Source organism: Kryptolebias marmoratus, linkage group LG3 (genome assembly GCF_001649575.2).
Source record: "Kryptolebias marmoratus isolate JLee-2015 linkage group LG3, ASM164957v2, whole genome shotgun sequence".
NCBI classification, from domain to species: Eukaryota; Metazoa; Chordata; class Actinopteri; order Cyprinodontiformes; family Rivulidae; genus Kryptolebias; species Kryptolebias marmoratus.
Genome location: NC_051432.1, coordinates 18,439,586 through 18,463,999, shown reverse-complemented (window position 1 = coordinate 18,463,999; position 24,414 = coordinate 18,439,586). Strand labels below are relative to the sequence as shown.

At 40.0% G+C, this 24,414-nt stretch overlaps 1 protein-coding gene across 1 annotated transcript; it reads left to right on the top strand.

The window, feature by feature from the left end:
• Positions 1 to 822: 822 nt before the first annotated feature.
• LOC108231346 (lysophosphatidic acid receptor 2-like) lies at positions 823 to 23,366 on the top strand. Its single transcript, XM_017408360.3, has 5 exons — positions 823 to 1,240; positions 11,515 to 11,998; positions 14,386 to 14,880; positions 17,448 to 17,707; positions 20,880 to 23,366. The coding sequence occupies exons 2-5, from the start codon at positions 11,740 to 11,742 to the stop codon at positions 20,982 to 20,984; spliced, it is 1,119 nt and encodes a 372-aa protein (XP_017263849.1). The 5' UTR covers positions 823 to 1,240; positions 11,515 to 11,739; the 3' UTR covers positions 20,985 to 23,366.
• The last annotated feature ends 1,048 nt before the right edge of the window (positions 23,367 to 24,414 follow it).

Here is a 24,414-nt window from a genome sequence, read left to right as displayed (position 1 = left end):
CTTCCTAGTCTACCTTTAAATTGAAGCCTTCTAACAGGTACGTCTTCAGAAATAATCCTTTTAACTTTAATCCTTTTCACTTCTTTTGAAACTGGCCAGTTTTCTCTGACAGATACCACAACGTCAGGAAATCCCTTCGTATAATCTTTGGCTTCATTGTAAAGCTAGAGGATTCCCCTTTTTTAAAATATAAGGCTGTATTTCCCAATTTGATCACTCCAGACCAATAGAAACAGAGTTTTCAAACAGGCGGTCTCGAAAACAAAACTAGCTTGTTGCCAGGTCGGGTGATAAATCGCCAAATTTCAACAAACTATGTATCATTTTGAAGCTTTTGAATAATAATAACTCAGTGTTAAAAAAATTGTCATTGTGAATCATTTTGCAAGCACTGATCAGATAAAACAATGTCTTATTTAAATTATTTAGTCACTTATTCGACCATTAACCATAAGGCTGACACAAACAATCAAAACGTCGACTTTTGTTTCTTAACATTTGTGGTGACCCTCAGAAAAGGAGCCCACGGCCCACTTTTGGGTCAGGACCCACCAGTTGAGAATTGCTGCTCCAGTCTATAGCAACAGCAAACCAATGAAACAAATTATATTATAAATGACAAAATTTTAAAAAGGAGTAGAAATGGCCCTTTCAGGTGATTCAATGTGGCTGTCCAGAAAAAAAGAGTTTGTACAAAGGAATTAGGCAAAAACGAAGGATTTAAAAAAAAAGTTTGGTAAGTTTGATTGGCTGTATCTGGTTTGCTCCTCCTCGTCAGTCAACACGGGGGGTGAGTGCCTGGAGGCGGGCCCGGAGCTCCCAGGTTAGCGGAGGGGCAGAGCTCCGTCTCCGGTGTTGTGAACAGGATCGCACCGCGCCCTTTCTGCGCCTCCTCGGCGGAGCTCCGCGCGCAGGTAAACCAACGGCTCCAACCACCGGAAGTGAGAGGGGAAGCGCCCAGGGCAGGTGACGGGAGGTCGAAATCCGAACTGTTGGCGAAACTTTTTGGGACGTAGAGGAAGAAAGGAAGGAAGAAACAGTCTCGGACCGAGACTCCTCCACCTCCACCACCCCGCGGAGGAACAACAGACGTGTTTCGTTGAATTGTTTAAATCTTCTTTCCGTCTTGAAGCAGCAAAGGCAGTTCGAAGAGCGCAGGTGACCTCAGAGACAGAAACCAACGACTCGACGATATTTAATCTGGATAAACTTGTCGGGCGTGTTCATACATAACAGAAAGGTGGGTTTTTTATCTCTCCTGTGCATATACATGTAACACTTTAGTGGGGAAAACTCAGTTTTAGGTGTGAAACGCGTGCGAGGGGGACTTCACTCCGTTCAAAGGTCGTGTCTGTGGCGCCTGAAGGAGCCTGAAGGTAACATCTGACCACCCAGGCCTCCTTTTTTTGAGTAATTTTCTCGTGCTTCCAAGCAACCCTACTCTACTTTCTGCAAAAGAATGTGTTATCTCTCCCGAGATAAGACACTTCACTTCAGTGTCTTCCTTTTTCCTGGACGCCTCTGCTAAATATTAACATAACACAAAACTCTCAGATCCTGATAAGAATGGATGGGCTTGGAAAAAAAAAAAGTTACCTGCGCAACATGGTCTACTGCAATCAGGACAGCAGCCCTGCAGTAAAGTTAGTGAACGGGGAGGATCATATGCTCAGCTTTTGTCGACACTCCATCTTTCTTTTTTTTTTTTTTTGGAGTTTGTTCAGCTGTAAATCCTTCCTGTGTTGTATTGAACTTAAATTAAGTAGTTTCCTCCTTTTTCTCTTACACGGATGGAAAGATTACCCATTTACGAGAGAAAACAGGTCTCTGAGTGACTTCACTTTGTTCAAGCAGCACTCCAGTACACAGATTACTTTAAATTTATATTTTTTAAAAACGCAGCCATTCCTTACATTCAAAGCCCCAGTACTCTGAAGTTAGGTCTAATTTTACCTGTTGTCTTAGTGTCAGCCAAAATAGTTTCATCCAGAGATTTGATACCTTAAAACAGTGTAGAGAACAACATCCAAAGACTACTTCTAAATCTGTAATGAATACTGAATACCAACCTGCCAGTTGTGGTTACACAGTGATTATCTTAAACTGCATGCTCTAATGTACCATCTTCCGCTGAGAAACAAAGGATGTGAGTTGTCTTTCACGTTTCCTCTAGTGTGATGACTTTGGTTTGTTCAGCCGACGTGTTGCTTCTCAGTCGTTTCTTGTTCTTCCTTTTACCAAAAACCTGCTTTAACTTTACAAATCAGGCTACAAAGGCCGAATTGACGATGTCAAACCCATTATACTGCTAAATTGTTTACTCTAAGAAGCTGTTTACCAGTAAAAAAAAAAAAAAAAAAGAAAACACTGCATGAGTAAAATGTAACGCAACAAGTATTGCAGAAGGATAGGAACATTTACGCTTGGAAACACGAGAGAAATGCACGCATTGTTTATCTGATGCAATACTTTTGGTTTTATTATTCGGTCATTTTCTGGTAAACCGACAGTAAAGGTTTCTCAAGCGGGGGACCATTGTGGTTGTAAAATTAAACGTGTTAAAGTAATTATTATGCAAAGTCCCGCTAGACGCACATAACAGAGAAAAGATGAGCAGAAATCTGTCTTTAATTAGAATTAGTTGTCATAATTGGACTTGCATGTCTTACGTTGCAGTGTGGCTTTTTTTTCTCTCTCTCTTTCCCTCGCTCGGCTGGCGAGGAAGGTTCTTCTTTCAGAGGGTGGAGGAGGGAGAGGAGACATAGGTGTGGCTCTTCTTGTAATGACTGGTTTGCATTCAAACTGGTGTTTACGGATTCGGCCCGCTTCATTCACGTACAAATACAGACACGTGAAAACGCACGGCCCTGCGAACGCAGTCACTAAAGATTGTGCAACGGTGGACTCGCTGGAGTCAGAAACTTGCAGCTTTTGCACAAAAACATCAGGGTTTTGGATTTTACGCATGCTAGGAAAATATGGCATTCATGTTATTTTTGGCACGTGGAATAAGTAGCTTTATTTGAGCATATTGTGTTTCAATACAGACATTTTTTGTGGCACCTAAAATACCTCCAACCATGTGGATTTTTGTCAAACAAATGTGAAGGTAATATCAAGCTGTGCGGAATTTTGGGTTCTTGTTGTCATTGAGTTTTGGGACCAGAGTCTGCGCACTAGGGATGTGGGGCTTTAAGTCCTGCCTTCTCTCCTGCACACAATCATCGTGTCACTTGAGCATTGTTTTAAGCATAAAATAAGTAATTAGAGCTAAACGTGATAGAAGAAGAAGAGATATCCGAACATACAGCAGCAAGATAAGAACTTAGTGAATCAAAAGGCACTTTCAGAAAACATTTCCGCAAAATTACCACATGAGCCACTCCACCTTTATGCCTTTATGCTGCCTCTGTTCGTTCATAATGGAGCCGGCTACGTCCTGCGCAGGCGTGAGCTTTCAGAAATGAAGCGAGTGCTGCGGAACCAATAGAGGCTGAGCTGCGTTGACGTGGAGAGAAACGCATTAAATGTGTGATGGACATCTCCCTCGTATTGTTTTACAAACATGATGAATTAACTCAGTTTAGCGATGCTCTTTGTAGTTAACCAACTTTATAAATCTAAATGCAAAGTTGCTGTGCGTCATCATTGATCTTCCCGTGGTAATAAATCTCTGTTGACTACCTGCGACTGGGTGGTCTCACAGACCGTACATGGTCACTTCACATCGAGCTGCACAGCCAGCTCGCCTTTCCACTTCGATTGTTTCGGCTCTGTTCCTACCTCGCTTCGCAGCACAAAGGTGCATCGAGGGTGGATTCAAGTCCCCTCGCCGCCTCGGCCCATCCTGAGGTCACACAGAGTGGGCCAGAAGGTGTCTGATGCTAGGTTTATACATGACGTGTTGAACATTGTGCGAGGGGGGTGCACACCAACAGCGAGGCAATGGTGCTGTCCCCGCTCCTGCGCAGAATGCCCCTCGGGGTCTCGCGGCGCGTGGTTGTGCCCCTTTCAATTTTTGTAACTTGGCGCTCCATTCAAAATGAACGATTTTGGTTCTCTGGCGGAGTTGGTTCTCCTGTACCAGCATTTATGAGGTAATCAAATGTCTCAAAACTCATGTAAGGAGATTGCTGCTGCAGTTGGTAAAGAGGAGTGTTTATAGAGGGGAAAAAATGGTTCTATGATGGGTGAACCACAACCAGTAAAGTGGTCCACTGTGGGCCTCAGTGGATTATTTATTTGTTCTTTGCCAGTGAGAATACCATGAATAAGGTGTTATTTTCTATTATGGTGAGAATGCAATACAGCTAACTATCCTTATAATGTCATGTATATGCTCAACATTCCATTTAAAGCAAATAAATATATAACCGTTTCCACTGGTTATATAGTGTACCGCCGCCTGTCTTTTCGGGGAATACTGTATCAAGTATGAAAGTTTACACCGCTTGCTTGGGTTCACGTGCCGTGCGCGGAGTCCTGCGCGACTATAACTGAGCCTTGAGTCTCGGCTTGAAGTGTTCTGTGAAAGAGCCTAACAAGAGTCAACACCTAGAGAAAAAATGATCTGAGGTGTCATTTTTTTAAAATTTTACTCAGGTCAGTGTTTCCGTGTGTTTATGTAGACAGTGCAGGCAGGACTTGAAAACTCACAGCTGGCTGGTCTGATTCTGGCTTCAACTTCCAGGTTCTGGTCGGAGGTCTAGATATATACGATCTATAGGTGTGGCCTTGTTAAGTCTCTGAGCCGGCAAGGGAGGTAGTCTCAGAGCTGAGCTGGCAGGTCGGTGTTTGTAAGTGGGTCGGGGACTGTGGAGCTGTGGGTTTTTCAGGGCCACGGGTATTAACAATTGCCTGAAAGCGTCGGTGGACATTTATGTTTCTACCTGTATCTGTCTGCTTACCACCGTCCTAACATTTGTTGTGGTAGTAGCTAAGACTATTCCCAAAGACAAATTTAGAGCTCTATCAGATTGTGAAAAATCTTTGTTCTAAATTTTGCCAATAACTATTTGGAGTCAGTGATGTTTGTCTGTTATCAAAATATCTCATGAACCACTGGATGAATTTTAATGAAACTTTTAAGGAATAATCATTAGATTTACCTCTGCAGCTCATTACCTTTTGAAGCCAGCCCAATTCAAGATGGTTGCCACAGCCATCTGACCTTAGAAAACGCAAAAAATGTCTATAATTCAGTCAGTTTTACAGGTATTGAGCTAAAATTTGCTGTGGTATATCCATAACCCAGGAATCATGACGTGAAAACGGGTTCGCTTGCCCAACCAGTTGTGAGGATCCAGGTTAATAAGATTAGAGCCTTTGGGACCAAATAGTTGTTGGATCCCGACGCTGGCTGATCTGATGACAAGCGAACAGTAAAGCATGAGCTTAAAAACCCACCTGCAGTGATCAGATGTCAGCCACCAGCTCTACATCCAAACACAACGTTACACAGTCAACAGATCAACATTTACAGGTGGTTCTGTAAAACCATAAGTAGACTATATTAGCAGCTTGAACATTAACACAAATCAGAGTCGCTCAGGTTGCGTTTTTCTGGAGGTATTTAACAGACATCACGTCAGAGATGTGCACAGCTGATTTTATAATTATATAATGCTCAGTGTTAGCGGAAACATATAATTTTTACCCACAAAATTCCAAGCAATAATGTCACATTAAATTGTTTTACTGTACTGAACAGCCGGTCTCACGGACCGACCAATTCAACACGTTAAATTGCCTGGAAAAATAACTGAACAGGTCATTAAACCTACACACACACAATAGAGACAGATGTTCATCGACTCCTCGGACATTCCTGGCAGCAGATCGGTGTATTTGGTCTTTATGTTTGACTGTCGCATAGAGAAAGTAAAAATATTTCTTGTGTTTTTCCTTACAATGTTTTTTTTGTTTCATTAGCTATATGCACATGTTGTAACAAGCATGTGAGTGAATAGTTAAATTCATAGAGGAGAAGTGTGCATTTATCTGTGTGATCACATTTGTTATCTTCAGTTTCATAGAAACCCTGTTTCACAGAACTGAACCCCCACCCCTTTCCTATATAAGGTTTTCATTTAGGATCTGCGTCCTCAGGCTTTGGGAACATCAGTGTTATTTAGCTTAGCATTACCCAAATGTTATTTACAATGCTGCCAATAACAAGCACACTGTGGACCCTCATGTTGGGGGTAAGTATGCTCCATAAATTAGCAGCTGTTTAAGCTCTGCTCTGATTGGATAATTATTATGTCATTTATCAAGCTTTAGCCATCACTTCACCAGCAGATAAATGAAGTCAACAAAGAGGGACAGAAGAAGAATGGAATGATAAAGTTTATCAGTGCGCATAAAGATCAGCGAAAAGGTCAACAAGGATTACTGGAATCAGTGGGACCAGATGTTCTTATCTACAGAAACATGCACAATAATGTTTGGGAGTACATAATAATACAGAAATTGGCATTTATTAATTGTAAAAACAGTCAAAGGTTATTTTAAAAAATTCTCTAAAGCTTTTTGCAGTTTTTTTTTTAACCACTAACCTCCACTAATTTTTTCTCAAACTTGAAGAAACAAAACAAAACCTCACATGTCAGAAACCTGGCTGCTCAACTTATCAAAGTGACAGGAAATATCACTGTCAGGCTGTAAAGTGGGCCAAATAAACCAATGAAGAAACAAAAAAACTGTATTAAATCAATTTATTCTATACTTTCAATTTAACATGGTTACCAGTGTCATTGATTACTTCAGTTTTTTGTGGTTTATTTCATTGTTGCTGTAATATTAAAAACGTTATAGTGTATTATTGACATTACTAACATTACAATTATTTGTACCGTATTTTCCGCACTATAGGGTGCACTGGATTATAAGACACACTGTCAATGAATGGTCCATTTCCAAACTTTTGTCATATATAAAGCTCACTGTACTATGAGATGCATCGTTGTGCACCTTAAAATTCTTGTAACTTTGCACGGACCGCGCACCGCACTCCATTCAAAATGGATGATTTCTGTGCTCTAGCGGAGCTGGTTCGCCTGCATTTATATGATCCCTCTATGAGAGATCACAAAGATAATCAAACGGTTCAAAACTGACAGAAGGATACTGCACCGACGTAAGCGTCAAGTATAAACACCTCCACTGCTTGCTCAGGTCCGTGCGCCATGCACAGAGCCCTGCGCGACTATAACTGAGCCTTAATGCTGCAAGCGATGCAGCTTTATAGTTAACCAAAGTCGTACTAAAACATTACAACTTCTTACATATATAAGGCGCTCCGGATTATAAGGCGCACTATCGTTTTTTGAGAAGATTGAAGGCTTTTAAGTGCGCCTTTTAGTCCGGAAAATACAGTAGTAGGTGGTGTCTTGTCATCTCAAGTTGATTCAGAAAATCCAATAATGTACTTATCACATAGAGAGGTGTCAGTTTCAGATGATGCTCTTTGACAGACTCTCCCACGAGCTGCACAGGAACGATTATGTTGGGGAGGTAGCAGCTCTCGTCTTCTTTTGACCTGCTTGGCTGCCTGCTAGTTAACTTATTATATTATGAATAAAGGATGACATTTTTGAGTTATGCAGTTTTCTTCCACCTCTCCAGTGCTCATTTAAGCAGTAAACATGGTCTTTGATGATTGTTTTATGCTTCTATAGTAAATGAATCAGAAATGTGCAGATGTCTCAGTCTTCCCTCCTGCATTCACACCTCACGTCAGTAACGTGCACGAGTTGCTGCTTTGTGGTTTGAATGAAACTGAGCGTGCGTGAGTTAGCGTTGTGTGTTTCTCATCCACGCTCCTTTGGTTAGTTTAACTTTCTATACTCCTTCCTCATTATGGTAAACTCTGCAGGTGTCATCCTCCTTGTTGGACTCCCGCAGTTTTTCCACTTTGTTTATGATGAGAACAGCTACACACATTAAACCATGACCCAAGCCTGAGCTGGGAACCTTAGATTAACATATAAACAGAACAGTGGAGTTGCAGATGTGCTACACTCTGACAAAGTTGTGGTGACTGCAAATGTTGTATTTGCACCTTTTTATATCTGTGACGTCTAACCACAAGTTCTTCCAGCTCTAGTCCGTTAAGCATTTGAATTACATTTTCCCCACCTCGTTCTCAGGGCAACATTTACACCTAAAAGGCTGTTGTTTTAAGGCCTGTCTTGCACATGTTGAGCGATTCACTGCGTTTCCTGGCAGCTGCATGGATTTTTCTAATTGGCAGCTGTTCAAAAGCAGATGATCAAATCTCTGGTTCCTCGGATACATTATGTCTTTGAGTGAAAGCTCAAATATTGGGAGAACAAAATAAAGTATTGATAAAGTAACCAGCCTGTTCTTGCATGTGAACACGTTTTCTTCCCTTTTTTATATCCTCTTATGGCTGGCTGCAAAGCATCGTCATGTTTTGTAAGTGTTCTAAAAGTTAATACTGTTTGCCATCTTTTAAATTTATCTTAAGAGGAATTTACCTTTTTTTCTGTGCAAGTCTTCTGACTGTACAGGAAATTCAATACACTCTGAGGTTGGCCGTGTTAGAAGAAACCGGTTGGTTTAAAGATAAAACAAGAACACTACTAAGTATCATGCTAATCAGATATGCTTATTTGGATGCCAGCTTTTGGTTCTCGTCAGTTGACACTTCTTGTCATGCGACATCACATGAGTTACCAAATGCATGGATCTGTTTCTACAAATAAATTAAAAAAGTAACACAATTCTGACTCTACTTTACTCAAGTGTTCTGCAGTTTATTACAGCAGTTCAGTTCAATGAAAATGGGTTTGTGTTGAAGAATTAGGAAACGGGGAACAAGCAGTCTTTTTTTTTTTTTAAATGCTATCTCAGTGGTTTTATCTCTAATGTAACAAAACCCAAGTTTTACTTCCTGTCTTCACATGAGATGTGAGACATAATGAAGGGTAAGAGACAATAACACACTTTAATGGTACAAAAGTTTATTTGTCTTGATGTTTTTTCTTAAGTTATGCTCTTTTAACCTTTTGCCTTCTCACATTCTCTCATTATACTGTAGCATTTTAGCTTTCCTCTGCTGTTTTCAGTTGTTCTTATCAAACCTTTTTGTCACACTTGTGTCTCGTCCATAGTTTCGTTTTGAACTCCTTCATCGCCACATTTTTGTGTTCCTGATTTGGCATTTCTTTCCACACATTATTCTGGTCACCGAGGTTCCATCCCCAATGTGTGTGTGGGTGTGTGTGTGTGTGTGTGTGTGTGTGTGTGTGTGTGTGTGTGAGTTTGCGTGCTGCATCGTGCATGTTTGGATTGAGATGGAGTTACATAGCTGGACTGAGTAATTGTGAGGTGTGTCTGTGCTGCAGGGTGCTCCTCTGCTGTTTCCATTGTCGGCTGAGTTGAACTTGGAACCCACGGTACTGCAGGGTTGTCACGCTGCTCTGATTTCTCAGGAAAATGGAAACTACGTCAGTGTGTTGTTGACTTAAAATGTGCCTTGCAGCCTCTGCAGGTTTACCGTAAATAGAAGATTTGAGTGGATCGCTGTTGGCCACGCTTTGTGAAGGTTGAGTTTTGCTGTGAGCCGTAGTTGTGTGCCAGAACCATAAAGCTCTTGTTGACACTTCTCAGACTCAATAAATCATAAAAAAGTAAATCAAGATTTTCGGCATGCTGGTAGTAAAAAAATTCTTTAGGACGTCAACTTGTTTTAGTGGTTGCAGAATATTTGTGTAAGTGCAGCTGGTACAAGATTTCCTTTGTATATAAAGTTAAATGAGGTAAATAATAAGCAGCAAATTAGCTTCAGTTACTTGTGTAACTTAAGAGTTTAATCCTGTTTACTCATTATTTTATGACACACCCAGTAAGTTAAAATGTCTTCTTATAGCCCAAATAAAAACAAAGAGACAAGAAGACAAACATATTCTTTCTTTATAAAGGCACTTCACGGTTAGTGGGACGTTCTGATTACACAAGGTAACACAATTTCACTTTTGGTGAAAACTATAATTTCCCAGTTCTTTATAACTAAATGAAATGGGGAAAAGAAACATATTTCATCCCAAAACTTTGCTTTTCTGGTTTAACAATGAGTTTTCCTTATTTTTTAATGTAATACCAGTTACTATTGATTTTCAGGTGAGTTAGGGAACTTTGCCAATGTTGTAGTCTTAAAAACTTTGGTAATTAAGTTTAAACATTACAAAAAAGATGAAAGAAATTGCCCAAAATTCCTCCTATAAGCCACAAAGGTGACAGTTTCTACTGAAGTTGGGAAATAACACTTTCTTGCCAGAAACTAAATTGTTACAGTCTTATAAAATTTATGTGTTTATCAGCAGAAAATAACGAGCATATTGACAAACAGCAGATTGTTATGATGGCCACATGGCCGAGTCTGCATCACCACAGCTGCATCCTTATTCAGGACCAACCGAGGCAGAAAAAATGGTGATCTGATGACAGCTGTGATCGATTTAAATAAACAAAATGTCTCAATAAACAAACCAAAGGTAGTTGCTTTAAATGCTGTGAAAGTTATGCTGGAAAGGAGTCCAAACACACAGAAAACAGTTTGTTGTATGAAGCTGTGGCTGCAGATCAGTGAAGGTTAGAAATACACCAGTTAACTGACTGTGATGAAAATATTGTTTCTTTTCGTGTTCATGAACGCATCATAACTAGATCTTAAATTGAATTTAACTTTGGCAGTAGCAAGTCGTCATTGTGGAAGTTTTTACTAAACAATGTTCTGTGGGTCCTGTCATTTCTGATAATATTACTCTGACAGTTTTTTTCCATAAATGCTGCTGCTGACCACGTAGACCCCTTCATGGAAACATTTCCTTATGATGACTTCTTTCAGCAGAATGATGTTTTACCAAACTTGTGGTTGAGGTGTTGATTTCACCTTTAAATGCTTCAAATGTGACTTTGCTCAGTGTCAAAAATGAAACTTGTGACTAATTGGTGTAAAAGTACAAATACACTTTTTTTCTGCTTTTAATGACTGGCAGGGAAGGTTTCTGGTTTTTTTTTGTTGTTACACATTTGCTGTAAAACTTTTCCACCTGTTTTTGTTCTGTGTGTGGTTATACAGTGGGTGAGAAAACTGAAAAATACCATTTCAAGAGCCAACAAATATGTTTTATTGTTTAATTATTGCTTTTGTTTATTGTACGTTTTTTTTCTGAATTTGACAATCTCAGCCAGATTACATCAAAGTACTGCTTTCCTTTGCCTTCATCAAGCTTGATTAAGCAGCATTTCCTCGTGCATAGTGTGTGAAAATGAACGTGTGAATAATTCTCTGATTGTGTCAGTGATTGAACCTGTCAAACAGCCAGAATGCCCAAATTCTACAATTTAAGATATTGATCTTCAGGTAACAGCACTTTTAAAGATTCTGGACAAATTTACTAAATCACATATTTTTTTATTATTATTTATTTTATTATTGTCATTTATTTGGTACATTTTTTAAAACTGTTTTTTGTTTCTTTACAGATTGAAAATGTGGATCCAGCGCTGCAGACAGCTAATTCAGTAAAAGTCTCTGACTTCAAACTGGATCTCCAATTCTCACTTTTCCACCTGATGGCATGCTGACCTTCAACCCATAGAAGAAGAAGGGTCTGAATGCTGCCCTAATCCTTCACTTCAGCTTCCTGTCAGCAAAGCTTCCATCCCCTTCAGCTCTCCTCTGATAAGACGCCTAACTGAGGTCTCAGCATGGGTACAGAGACTGTATGCTGTGAAGAAGGATGCTACGAGAATCGCTCAGTCAGGTTTTATTATAATAACAGTAACAAGATTATCAGTGACGAGTGGCGCAAGCGTGACTATGTGGTTGTCAGTTTGGGATTTACTGTTTGCTTCATAGTTATTTTTTCCAACCTTTTGGTCATGGCAGCCATTTTTAAAAACCGACGCTTTCACTTCCCCATCTACTACCTGCTGGGTAATCTGGCTTTAGCAGACTTCCTCTCAGGTAAGATTGTTTTACTTATCTACTTTTACGTTTCATTGATATTATAAATACACAGTAATATGAATGTCCTGTCCACGTAACACAGGCCTAAAGACAACAGGCTTATTCTCCTGTAATCAACAAAAATTGGGTTTAGATGAAATTACCCAACATTTATTTTGAGGTCAAATGAAAAGTGTTTTGACGCTGTATTGTAATTGGAAAGAAAGCTTTAAAAGTTCTTGTTTGCAGAGTCTCTCATTTGAAAAAAATCACTTATTTTAAATTGATAATAAAAGATTGAAAAGAATTACTCGGGTTAAGCTCCTGTGTGAAAATTATACCCCAGAGTCCGGCTGTGCGGAGAACATTTTGAAAAGGAGCACATGAAGTACAAACCTTCAATATTACAATATTATAAAAAAATAACTTTTTCCTGGAGCTGTCTTGATGGTTTTTAAATAAAAAAAGAGAAGGCAGATAGAGAGGTCGTCGTCACATGGAACGAGACACTGAAAAGACATGGAGCCTACCCCAGGCACGAACGCATGCCTGTGTTAGAGGTACGCAGACCTGATAGTCATGGGATCGTTTCGTAATTCCGTGAAATTTGTTCTTGACAAACAAATTCAGTGATGGTGTATTGATTTGGATATCGGGGGAGAACAACACCCAGAACACTAATGAGAAGGAAGTGATCGAGCCAGTCGCAGTTTATAAAGCCAGTTTGGAGAGTTTGTTGTACACAATTGTAGAAGAACATTCTCGCTTAAAAAAGACCAAATTGTGGGCTACAGTAAACTGATTGTAGCAGCTGCATCTTTGTCTTCCTACCTGATAATCAGCTAAGCATGCACAAACATGGCTGATTGCATTTGGGTTTTTTTTAAGTAGCCATTATCTGCTAATTAAAATTGGTTGACCGATTAACCAGTCTGTCTCTAATTAAAGGGTAGAATTTAACATTAATACAGTAATTTAGAAGATATTTAGATAGTGTCAAAGTTAAAAGGGCCATATCCCCCAACAGGTAGTATTTTGTTCAATTTGTGCTATTTGATTTGTTCTCATACTAGATGTGAAAATATATAAATCAGACATTTAAAAGTAGAGATGCACCGATTCTGATTTGGGGGGCAGTTACTGATTTTCCATATTTTGACAGCTCTGACTTGCTGATACAAATTTCTACAAACTAGCCATCCATTCATTTTCTTTACCCACTTTTCTGTGCAGTGTTGCAGAGCTGGTCCCTCTCTCCAGTGGTCATTGAGTACACCCTGGACAGGTCTCCTGTCCATCAAAGGGCCGCATAGAGACAAAAGAGACAAACAACTGTTCACACCCAGTGACAATTTAGAATCACCAGTTAACATAACATGCGTGGGTTTTGGTATGTTGGAGGAATCCCACAAATTCGATAATCCCACAAATGCACACGTGTAACATGTAAACTCCACTAAGAAATGCCCCAGGTTGGTTTTGAACATGTGACCTTCATGCTGTGAGGTGAAAGCTCTGACCACTGCACTGCTGTGCCACCCTCAGTACAAAACATTTAAGGTTTAGTGTGTCCAATCTTAAAGACTATTAAACTGCTGAGTGACAGACTGACAGAAACCCATCAAACTTTGAATAGAGTTTGCCAAACTGTAGTCAAGATTAAGTCAGAGTTTCCTTCAACACTGGTTTTCTATTTGCCCCTCTCCTATAAAGCTCAGACTGGTGAAGACCCCAGGCACCAGCTGTTGTAGCTCAGTATTTCCCATCTCACCTGGTGAAGGTTGGAACTCCTTCAGAGTGCTCACATGTGTCTCAGTGGCCTCTCTCTCTCTCTCGTCTCCTTCTTCACTGTCACTCAGTTTAGGTAGTTCAGTCTACCTTCCATTTCTTGATAAAGGATTTAACAGAATTCCTGGGGATGTTTAGGGCCTGAATTTGTATTCATACCCTGTGCTTTTCAACATTTTTTTCTATGAGTTTAATAAGGACAGACAGCTGGTGTAGATTCTTAGTCCTCCAGGACATGGTAAATAAAAAAAAACAGAAAAAAAACAAAAACAACTGGACTTCTCTTCTGTAGTTGCAGAATAGAAGTCCAGTTGTTTTTGTTTTTAACCTTTTTTTGGAATTAGGACAGACAGTGACGGATTTATGACAGCAATAAAAGCATAAAACATCCAAGGAGGTGAACACTCTTTATAGGCACTGTGACTTCATGTTTTCTCCATGCAGTAAAACCTTTCGTGGCTGGTCAGACTAAATATTGGCCGGTACTGGTCATGAGCCAATTTCAGGGTCTGTAAGAGTTGTTAACCCCCCCCCGCCCCTTTCTGTCTACTACTATTTGACCTGTTTATGTTGTGTTTTTGAAATTCTCTGTAATAAAACTGTTTTTGTCTTCCCAGGTGTCTCCTACCTCCATTTGATGCTTCACACTGGTCCCTGGACAATAAAACTGTCTATCAAGCAGTGGTTTGTGCGTCAGGGGCTGATTGACACCAGCCTCACAGCCTCAGTCCTGAACCTTCTGGCGCTGGCTGTTGAGCGTCACCAGACCATCTTCAGCATGCAGCTCCACAGTTCGATGAGCACCAGACGGGTTTTTATCATCATAGTATGCATCTGGCTGGTGGCCATCTTTATAGGCCTGATTCCCACCATGGGCTGGAACTGCCTGTGTGACCTAAAGGAATGCTCTAAGATGGCACCGATGTACCACCACACCTTCCTGATGTTCTGGGCTGTTCTGAACTTGCTGACCTTCTCCATAATGGTGGCCATCTACACCCGGATCTTTCTCTATGTGAGGCGCAAGAGCAGGCAGATGTCACAGCACACAAGTCAGATCAGACACAAAGAGACTGTGCTGAGCCTGATGAAGACGGTTTCTATGATTCTAGGTGAGGAGGGAAACACTATATGATGCACATATCATATATTTAACAAAAACCTAAAGGTCAATTAGGTCAAATCTTTGACCTAATTGTAAAACTTATTTAAACCAACTTGGGAATGCTTTGCATAGAAATTGGTTTTAAATGACTTTTTTTTTCCATAATAGTAAATTTAATTAATTTTTTTATAAGCAAGCAATCAGAGTCCCTGTTCAGACCTGACACTACAATGTTTCTTGGTTCAGGTGTGAGCTAGGGATGGGTTTTAATTTTTGAATATGAAATCAAATCAGCCAGGAATGCACGTGAGTGCTATGTCTGAATAAGGCCAAAAATAACTATTAAAACATATCTTATACTGGAAAAATTAATCTTGAGGGATTCTGAGGAACCTCCTATTTCAAGCCTGTAATAACTATATATGCATTTTTAATAATGGTTCAAGCAAATGGTTGGGACTGCAAAGGCAATATTGTTTTTGCATCACCTTTAATTATCATTTTGAATCCATGGCTAACTCTTAAAGCTGCAGTAGGGAATTCTGAGAAAACCGTGACCTTAACCTGAAAATTTCAACAGTCACACCATAGATCCCTCCCTGTAGCTCTTTGCTGCACTACAGCCCTCGCTCTGCAGCTCCTCCCCCACAGTGAAGCCTGCCTTGAACCCGCAGGCGAGTAAGCAGGGCCACAGACGACGTCATGGGTCTTCTTTTGTTTACCTGTCTTTGTTTTCTGAGCAGGTGCCACTCGAGAAATTGACAGTTTTCCTGTAACGTTGTTGTTTCTCCGCCATTAGCGCAGCAGCACACTGGCAATCTTGAGCTTGAACGATGGTACGCCATATGCAGGTGAAGGGTGTAAGGCAGAGAGTACACAAGCGCGGCACTGCTAAGACACTCCTCCTGGCTCTGTCTGACCGGGAGAGGTGCATTTCTGCAAATGGCCTTAGGACCACTGTGAGGAGCCAGAGGAACTTGATTTTTTTTTTCACAGATTATCTGTCTTATATTCTACTGTCAGAACATAGTGACAGTTTTAACAAATATGCAAAGAAATACTTTTTAAAAATATATATAAATGTTATCTACTGAAGCTTTAAGTGGGGTTCTATGAAGTATACAGAGCAAAAGTTACAGCTGCTGCCTGGGTTCTGCACCAGTCTGAGCTTTATGGGAGAGTGGCAAAGAGAAAGCCACTGTTGAAGGAAAATCGTCTTGACTAGAGTTTGCCAAACTCTAGTTGAGATTTATAGTGATTTAACGTGACTTTCCTTTAACAGTGGCTTTCTCTTTTCCACTCTCCCATAAAGCTCAGACTGGTGCAGAACCCAGGGACCAGCTGTTGTAGCTCAGTATCTCCCATCTTACCTGCTGAAGCTTGTACCTCCTTCAGAGAGCTCACATGTGTCTTGGTGGCCTCTCTCACTATTCTCCTTCGTGCACGGTCACTCAGTTTGTGAGGACGGACAGCTTTTAGGTAGATTTACACATGTCCCATATTGTATTTGTCAGTATGTTTCGTTTAAAAAGAAGTTGCTTAGTATTTTGCAAACAAATAAAAACACCTATTGAGTTTGCAGCAAAGTCTCTTGAGGACTTTAGTTTTGCTCATGGTGCAAAAGGGGTTGTTTCTTCGAAAAACTTTTAATCAGAACTTCTTATAATTAGTTGGAAAAACAAGCGGAGCCCGATCCTCATCTGATGAAACATTCACAGACTGCCATGCTGGCTCCTGCCTTAGCTTGTCTGTGCTTGTTAGACCTTAACTTCCCCCTTTATACACCTAATCTTTTTATCTGTTAACCAAACACTGCATTGCTGCCCTTGATGTCATTCTCTTCTTGCACATTGTGAACTGAGTTTAATTCCTCAGTTTTCCGAAATGTTGCAGCCTTTGTCCTGTCCCTCTGCAGTCAGGACCCACTGTTTGTCTTTCAGAGAGGTTGAGGAAAAAGCCTTAAGCATGCCCTGACATGGCGTTTAAAGTTCCAACGCTGTTAAAGAAAACAGCTTGAGCTACGCGTGAATGACACCACTGAGAGTGCGGGGGTGGGGGTGGGGGTAACATAGTCCGGTCTTTCCTTGTTTGTCAGTTTTTGATTTGAAGATTAAAGTTGTTTTTTTTGTTTTAAAGTGAAAACCTCCTGACTGTTTCTCAAACTCCAGTTGGAGAGTAAATTGTTAGGTTTAATTTTGAAGTGAAGCGTATGGTTGTGACATGTTTGGTGGAGGGTTTGAGGAATGCACGAGTCTTTAGGTGTTATTTCCACATAGTTTTACCATTTCTGTCTACAGTTTGTTTGTGTGCATTGATCAGTGCTGAACGTGCTGCTGGTGTGTGCATTCCTGAGATGCCTAATCAAGTGTTATGAAAATAAAACCTGATCAAACAGACTAAACCCATTCCTGAAGCTGATGTGTCTCCATTAAGAGATACAGCTCCTTCCTGACCCCTCCTAACAATTGTCCACTCCTCCTCATTGTTTGCAACTGGTGTAACTTTTCTTCTAGATTTCTAGTGTTTATTTCAGATCATCTAAGAACCTTTTGTGCTCCTGCTCTCTCTCTACAGGCTTGTTTGTGATCTGCTGGACACCCGGCCTCGTCCTGCTGCTGCTCGACGGTCTGGATTGTGACCGATGTCAGGTGTTGGTCTTCGAGAAATACGTCCTGGTGCTGGCTGAGTGCAACTCGTTTGTCAATCCCATCATCTACTGCTTCAGAGACAGCGACATGAGGAGGACATTCAAGGACATTTTGTGCTTCCTGTGCAACCGGCACCGCGATCAGAACGGCTTGTCTGAAGCTCGCTTTACCACCATGGATCAAGAGGTACTGTCTGAAAGCAACGGAACGGAAGATGACCACAAACCAATTAAGGACTGATTTTCATTTCAAGCCTGGTTTCTTAGCTGAACGCAGCTTATTGTTGGCTTTAACTGCTTTTCATTCTTGGTGTTTGTAAAATATTTTAGATTCACAGGCTACAGATCTGTTAGAAGGAAAACCAGTAAAAACATCCGTATGCAATCAGAATTTAACACGTGGCAATTTTAATTTGGCTACAAAACCATTATAGCTAATATTTACCAGCGTTTCTATTGAGGCTACAGAAACACTAACACTTGAAGTATGCTCCTGTATCTGCATCTTTTCAGAGTTTAGAGTTTCGGCTACTGGAGCTTTGCTTATATATGTAAAACCAGCTATTTTTTAAAATGGTTTGGTCCCTGCTTGTTATTTTGAGCTGAGGCTCATAGTCTCATAGTCTACATTTTGTTTTAATTGCAGATTGTTTTGCATAATTCCTAAAGAAAAATATAAACACAACATTCTTAGAAGTATTGAGTTCAGATTCTTGAATAAAAGGAGAATGTAGTGTCACTATATTGGCTGGCGCATAGGCTCTAGGTCACAGGTGTCAAACTCCGTTCTTCGGGGGCCGCTGTCCTGCATGTTTTAGACGTGTTCTTGCTTTAAAACACCTGGTTTTAATGGATGACTTGTTGCCATGCTCCTGGAGAACTTGGTGATTTGGGGAGGAGGTGAATAAACCATTTGAATCAGGTGTGTTGGAGCAGAAAAAACCTAAAACTCCCAGGACAGTGGCCCTCGAGGCCTGGAGTTTGACACCCCTGCTCTAGGTGATTTAAAAACTCTGCTTGAACTTTAGAAACATGATGTGGATCTGTGTGCCAACTGCTCTAGTGAATTTACTTAACCCTCCTGAAGCCCTTTAAAGAGAGAGCGATAAGGAGCGGTAACTTCGGGTCAGTTTGACCCAAGTTAAGCAGTGTAAAATTCAAAAATGCCACATACCACATTAATGAATGAGATGCCACAGCTCCAAGTGCAAACAACCGTGTCGTACAACAATATGCTGGAAAGTCAACCAGGGCGCTCGTAAACAGACTGTAGTGTAAACGCTAATCTAACTATATGTATTTACAGCCATATGATATGAGCAATTAGACTCCAGTTAAATTTATTGTTTTGGGTATAAAAAAGAAAAACATTAGAGTGTATGATCTATTTTTCTGCCCTCAATGCAAAACCTGCTTGACTTCATGTTTGTGGCCCAAACTGCTTTTTTCCGACATAAGCTAAATTTACTAGCTTGAGGACATTCTGTAACCAAACATGCTTGTCTTTTTAGAGGAGATAAAAAAAAAAGGATAAAGTAATCTTAAAAAGGCACATAAGTACAAAGTATGGATAGACTCCGTAAAATCAACTTTAAGTTCAGCTTTTGCCTTAAAACAATATTAGTAATCGTTTTGTTGTTTGCAAGCTAATGTTAGCTGTTAGCTCTGCGGAGCTTTGCTGCAGCCCTTTTAGCTCTAACAATCCTCAAACAGCCATTATTGTTTTGTAGCTATAAAGTTTTACATTTGCAGTAATAATCTTTAAATTGGTGACAAAGTTGAAACAAGTAAAGCAGTCACATTAATCTGTATTCACAGAAAATCTGTGTCTTATCAGAGTCTCAGGCGTTTGTGTGTTTTGTTTGTTTGTTTGTTTTTTGGTAGAATTAGCTTCTAACTTTTGGTTACGTTGTCCCAGAGCCTCTAACTCAACGACTTTAAATGCCAGATCTTCAGCTGGATGTCCCAGTTTTCAGCACATATTTAGCTGCAATAGTGTTTGCTAATGCTGTTCTGCATGTTTTTGTATTTCTACCAAGTATCTTCTGTACCTTTTTGGCATCTGCAGCACCATCTTGGTTGCCTTACAAGTACACACAAGCACCAACACGTCTCAAGAATTTTACAGCCGACTTAGTTTGCATTCTTCTTTTCTTTTGTAACCCTTCTCTGCGCTCCACACGCGGCCCACTGTTCGTGCAGATAAAATTCCTTGCGTAAATGTTTATCCAAACATGTTATCACGTTCTTCAGGAACATCAAGAAGTGGTCTTAATTAAACCCTATTTGCCTGGAGTTACAAACTTTTATTTTAATGACCCAAATGCCTGGACGCATTCCGCTGCGTCACGCAGATGTTTCTCAGTTTATGGTGACCGCGACTTTTCTGTCTCGTCAGCGCAGTTCGTTAACGTGTGTAGCTTGTGTGCTCGTCTTAAATCAGTCCAGATGGGTGCTGGTGGCTGGAGCAGGTTGTGTTTCTTGCAACATTTCCTCTGACTTGTTCCTCCGGCATGTGAATTTGTTGTAAATATAGTCTCTGTCTCTCACTCTCTCTCTCTCTCTCTCTCTCTCTCACACACACACACACACACACACACACACACACACACAAGCACAGGGAAATGCCATTACAAGTGTCTTGTATGTGTGTGCACGTGTGTATTTGGGTAAAAGCAGCAATTCATGGACACTGTCCTCCATGTTTTTTGTTATTAGACGAGATCAGAGGGGAGGCAGGAAGAGGAGCGAGGCAGAGTTCCTCTGCCCCTCTGTGGGTCGGTAGTAAAATTTGCAGTGATGCATTTATTGGCAGCAGTAAATCATTAATTCTTAAAGGGAATTTCTCCTACGAGAAGCCATTAAAGTGTGGCCGGTAATTCCAATGACGTTGTTTGTATTTCAATATCAAACTAACCGTGTAAACACTTATTTACATACTATACACATTCTTGTTTTTTATTACATTCTATTTGGGATTTATTTTTGTACAAACATTATAATAACTGATAAAAAAAAGAATAAATGCACAGTCTGGCTACTTGGGTTTATTGTTTGTCTGTTTGTTTGTTTTTTGCTCATTTCTTGATTTTTGTTGTTTGTCTGCTCATCTTTGTGACTGTCTCCATGAATTGTAGAGCTGCAAACAGATGTCTGAGGAAACCCCCGTTTTCTTTCAGATCACTTGGCTCCGTTTGCTTATTTGGGCACAATAAATCCGCACTTTTTTTTTTTTTGTAATTTTTCCGTCTCCTTTTCCTGCATTCAATCCCCAACTCTTTATTTATTTTCTTGGTGTAGTATCTCATTTTCCCTTCTGGCCTCACACTTTTCATCTGTCTCTCCACTGCTGTCCGTAGAATCATAATCTTCGTACTATCCGGAGGAAAGAGGACACCAACGGGGTCCCTCTCGTACGTCAGGACCCGGACGACAGCCCCGATCCTCCAGAGGAACGAGCGTAAGGCAAAACAAGAACAACAAATTTCCTGCATGAGTGAAAGTTTGGTGACTTCACTTAGAAGGAGCTTCAGAAGTCCTCAACTCGCTGACAACCATCCAGTGAGTGAAAAAACTGTTTGGTGAAGCCGCAGGGGGAAGGACTGACTTCCAGTAGTGGCGGGAGATACATTTTCTGATTACCCACAGCAGCTGTTTTCACACACAATAAGCTGCAGTCGAAAATGTTCCAGAGATGCTCCAGAAAAGGGTGAGATCGCAGGACGCAGTTGGACTCTGAAAAGGAGAGTTTTGACTCAAAGGACATGCTGCTTGTTCCCCAAAAAAAGAGGCGAAGAGGGAAGAAAACACCCAGAACAAGCTGACCGTGTGCAGAAGGATGGAAAGTCTGTTACAGAGTCTGTGTTTTGTTGACAATGAATGCAGAATGAGCCCTGCCATGTCACCTGTGTGTTTGTGTGTGTGTGTGTATCAGCTGCCAGGCTGTCAGGTAAAATTAGCTCCAGATCATTTAGAAACGCATTACAGAGAATTACCAACAGCTTCTATAAAAACTGCCCGATGCCAGGAGGACTGACTGTAGATAGATGTTTCCTGCAGCTGAGTTAAAGCTGACGTTAACGGAGCTCAACTGCAGCCGAGAGTTTTGTTTTCATAAAGCAGTCTTCGAAACTATTTAAAAGTTGGAACATAGGTTTTTAACCATTTTATAATAATGTCTAATAATGCGATGTTGATAGCTGTATGTAGTTAATCATATGACCAAAATAATTCTGACAGACTTTCTGAGCACCGAAGGGATCATTTCAGCTCATATCAGCCATGGTTTGTGTTAGTGATGATCTGCTGGTAAAGATATTCTTTGAACTGTGCCTTTTTTTATTTCTCCTATTTTCCTTTTATTCAGATTAGATTTTTATATTTTAAACTAAAGAAATTCCTGATGGATTCCTGCACTGACTACAACTTTCATCAGAGTTTCTCTTCACATGATGCAGCAAAAATAAAGCAATAGTTCAGGGTTTTTTTTTTTTTTTTTGTATTTTTTTATTTGAAGTGGGGCTCTGTGGAAAGGTTATGAATGATTAATGTCTCACCTGATGTGGATAGAGAAAAAAGTTCTGAGCAGGTTGATGAGCTAACAGCTAGTTGGAGCAGGATAGAGACCAGAGTGGACTGCTGCCATCTTAAAATGCCAATCACAATGTTTTAGGTCCTTTCAAATAGTGTTTTTAAACCTCTACACAGAACATGTTTTCCCAGCAGGAATATCATGATGTTCCTGGCAGAAGTGCCGCAGGTTGCTTCTGAAATGCTACAGCTAGCTATTGCTGCTAATTGCTCTTGCAAATGACCACAGAATACGGTTTAAATTACTGTAATGTAAAAAACGACAACAGTGTAAACGTTTAGTTAACGCCTCAATATTTCACCCTGCGATTCGCCTCGCTCTGACCAGCCATTAGCTCATCAGTCCGGTCAGGTTTAAAACTCATTTTCTCCAAACAGAGGTCCTTCAAAGGGCTATCTACAGCAGGTAAGATATTCATTCTTCAGAACATTTTCACAGAATCCTACTGACAAAAATCTGAACTATTACCTTAATGTGTTTCCCTTTGGAGTTTTTAAACCCATGACCACTTTTTTGACCATTTTATCAGCATTTAAATTAATGTTTTAGTTTAAAAAAAAAACGTGTTTATCTTTACTTTTGGTGCCATTTAGAATCATCTACATCAGCTGGATGTCAGATGTGTGGATTTTTTTGTGCTTTTCATAGTTTCTTTTTGGCTTTTTTAATATATACATATTTCATTAAATTGCCCTACTTCTTTTAGTGTAACAGCTGTGTGTATCCTACACAATCACAAGCCTCTCAAAAAGTGAATGTTTTGCTGACAGTGTGAGTGCGCTGGCTTGTAAAATGGTGCCAGAAACTTTTGTTGTTGTTGATTCCCCCCCCCCCAAACAATTGCATCATGTTCAAAGTTGTTCTTATATTTTATTTCATTTTATTTTGACCTGTGTTGCTGGAATTTGTTGGTTTCTGCTGAAGTGATGCAGGATACACTGTTTGTAATAAAACACTTTATTTATGATGATAAATATTACATGCAGTAATCAGTGCAATAAATCAATCAATCAGTCAGTCGTCAGAAGCGGCTCGGCCTAATGGAAAAGGAAACAAGAATTGTTTTAATTTTTAATGTTGCCCTGTTTTTGAGCACAATGGAGCGACCAAGACAATTAGCTGATAAAACCTAAAGATTCAGAGTGAAGCTTCTTCTGTTGACATCAAGTCAAACAGACATTTTGATGTGAATCTGTTCTGTTCTGTGAAACAATGATGTCACTCTCAATACTGTCATTAAAACTCAACAAACGTGTCCTTTTGAGTCTTTTCATGTCAACCTTTTGTCTTTCTGTCTGACTGAAGGTTGGTTATCAGCTGGCCGGTTGGATCTCATAATTTCTTTCAGCTTCTGTAAAGATGTTTTCTTCTCATTTTCCTTCACAGCCGAAGGAGCAACCTCTGGTTCAGCACAGAGCTCTTTTATTGTTTTCTAGGGAGAGGTTTGGATGGAGCTCGAGAAGTACATTTCATGTTTGCACTTTGCTCTTTTGTTTTAAGAAAAAACACATTCTTTCTGTCTGTGGCCACGTGTTCATGTGGTTTAACCAATTTTCTTTTATTTTTTTCCTTAAAAGCAACAACGCTCTCACAGCTCAGGATTAACTTCACCAGCTGAAACTCAATGCTTTTATCACCTACTTTTAAACGAGTACTTTTAATCTGGAAGGACTTTAATTGCATAACTATATTGTAATTTTGACCTGAAGTTGAATCTTGACCAAGTATTTGTCATGTGCATCAAAGTAAAAGTGCAACTATTGATTCTTTGCCTTCTAAATCTATCAGTTTGATTTTAGCAAAATGTTTCACGTTTCCAAATTCTTCTTGAAATACTTTGTTAATGTTTGCGTGCAAAGTAGAAGCCTCTGTTGATGTTGTCGGTCGGTTTACACTGAATAACCACATGACGCAAATAAACAAGAAAATTGAACACAACTTTTTTCTTTTTTTTTTGACATGCAAAAGGTGCCACTGATCAGTATCAGCTGAAAGTTTGCCCATAAAACAAGCTGTGAGACAAACATGTGTCAGAGACTATTTACTGACATCCGGCACAGAGTTAAAATGAAACTAAATAACTGCAGGCTAACTTACAGTCAATTCAAATGTATTTATTTACTTCTCACGGATGTTTTGTGGCACTAAAAGCAAACAGCTTTAAATGATGTATTAAACCTTGCTGCCATGAGCTGACCCCGCCACCTTCTATTTTACTCTTTCACCCTCAGGGTGTAAATCCATACATCCTGCAGGAAAATAAACAATGAATTTGTTTGCAGATGAAAAAAAAAAAGCACTTG

Bases quoted from the DNA above. Each gene is read 5' to 3' on its own strand.
- LOC108231346 (XM_017408360.3), top strand. From the start codon at position 11,740: ATGGGTACAGAGACTGTATGCTGTGAAGAAGGATGCTACGAGAATCGC. The intron at 11,999-14,385 runs GTAAGATTGTTT...TTGTCTTCCCAG, and splicing joins TTTAGCAGACTTCCTCTCAG to GTGTCTCCTACCTCCATTTG. The intron at 14,881-17,447 runs GTGAGGAGGGAA...CTCTCTCTACAG, and splicing joins GACGGTTTCTATGATTCTAG to GCTTGTTTGTGATCTGCTGG.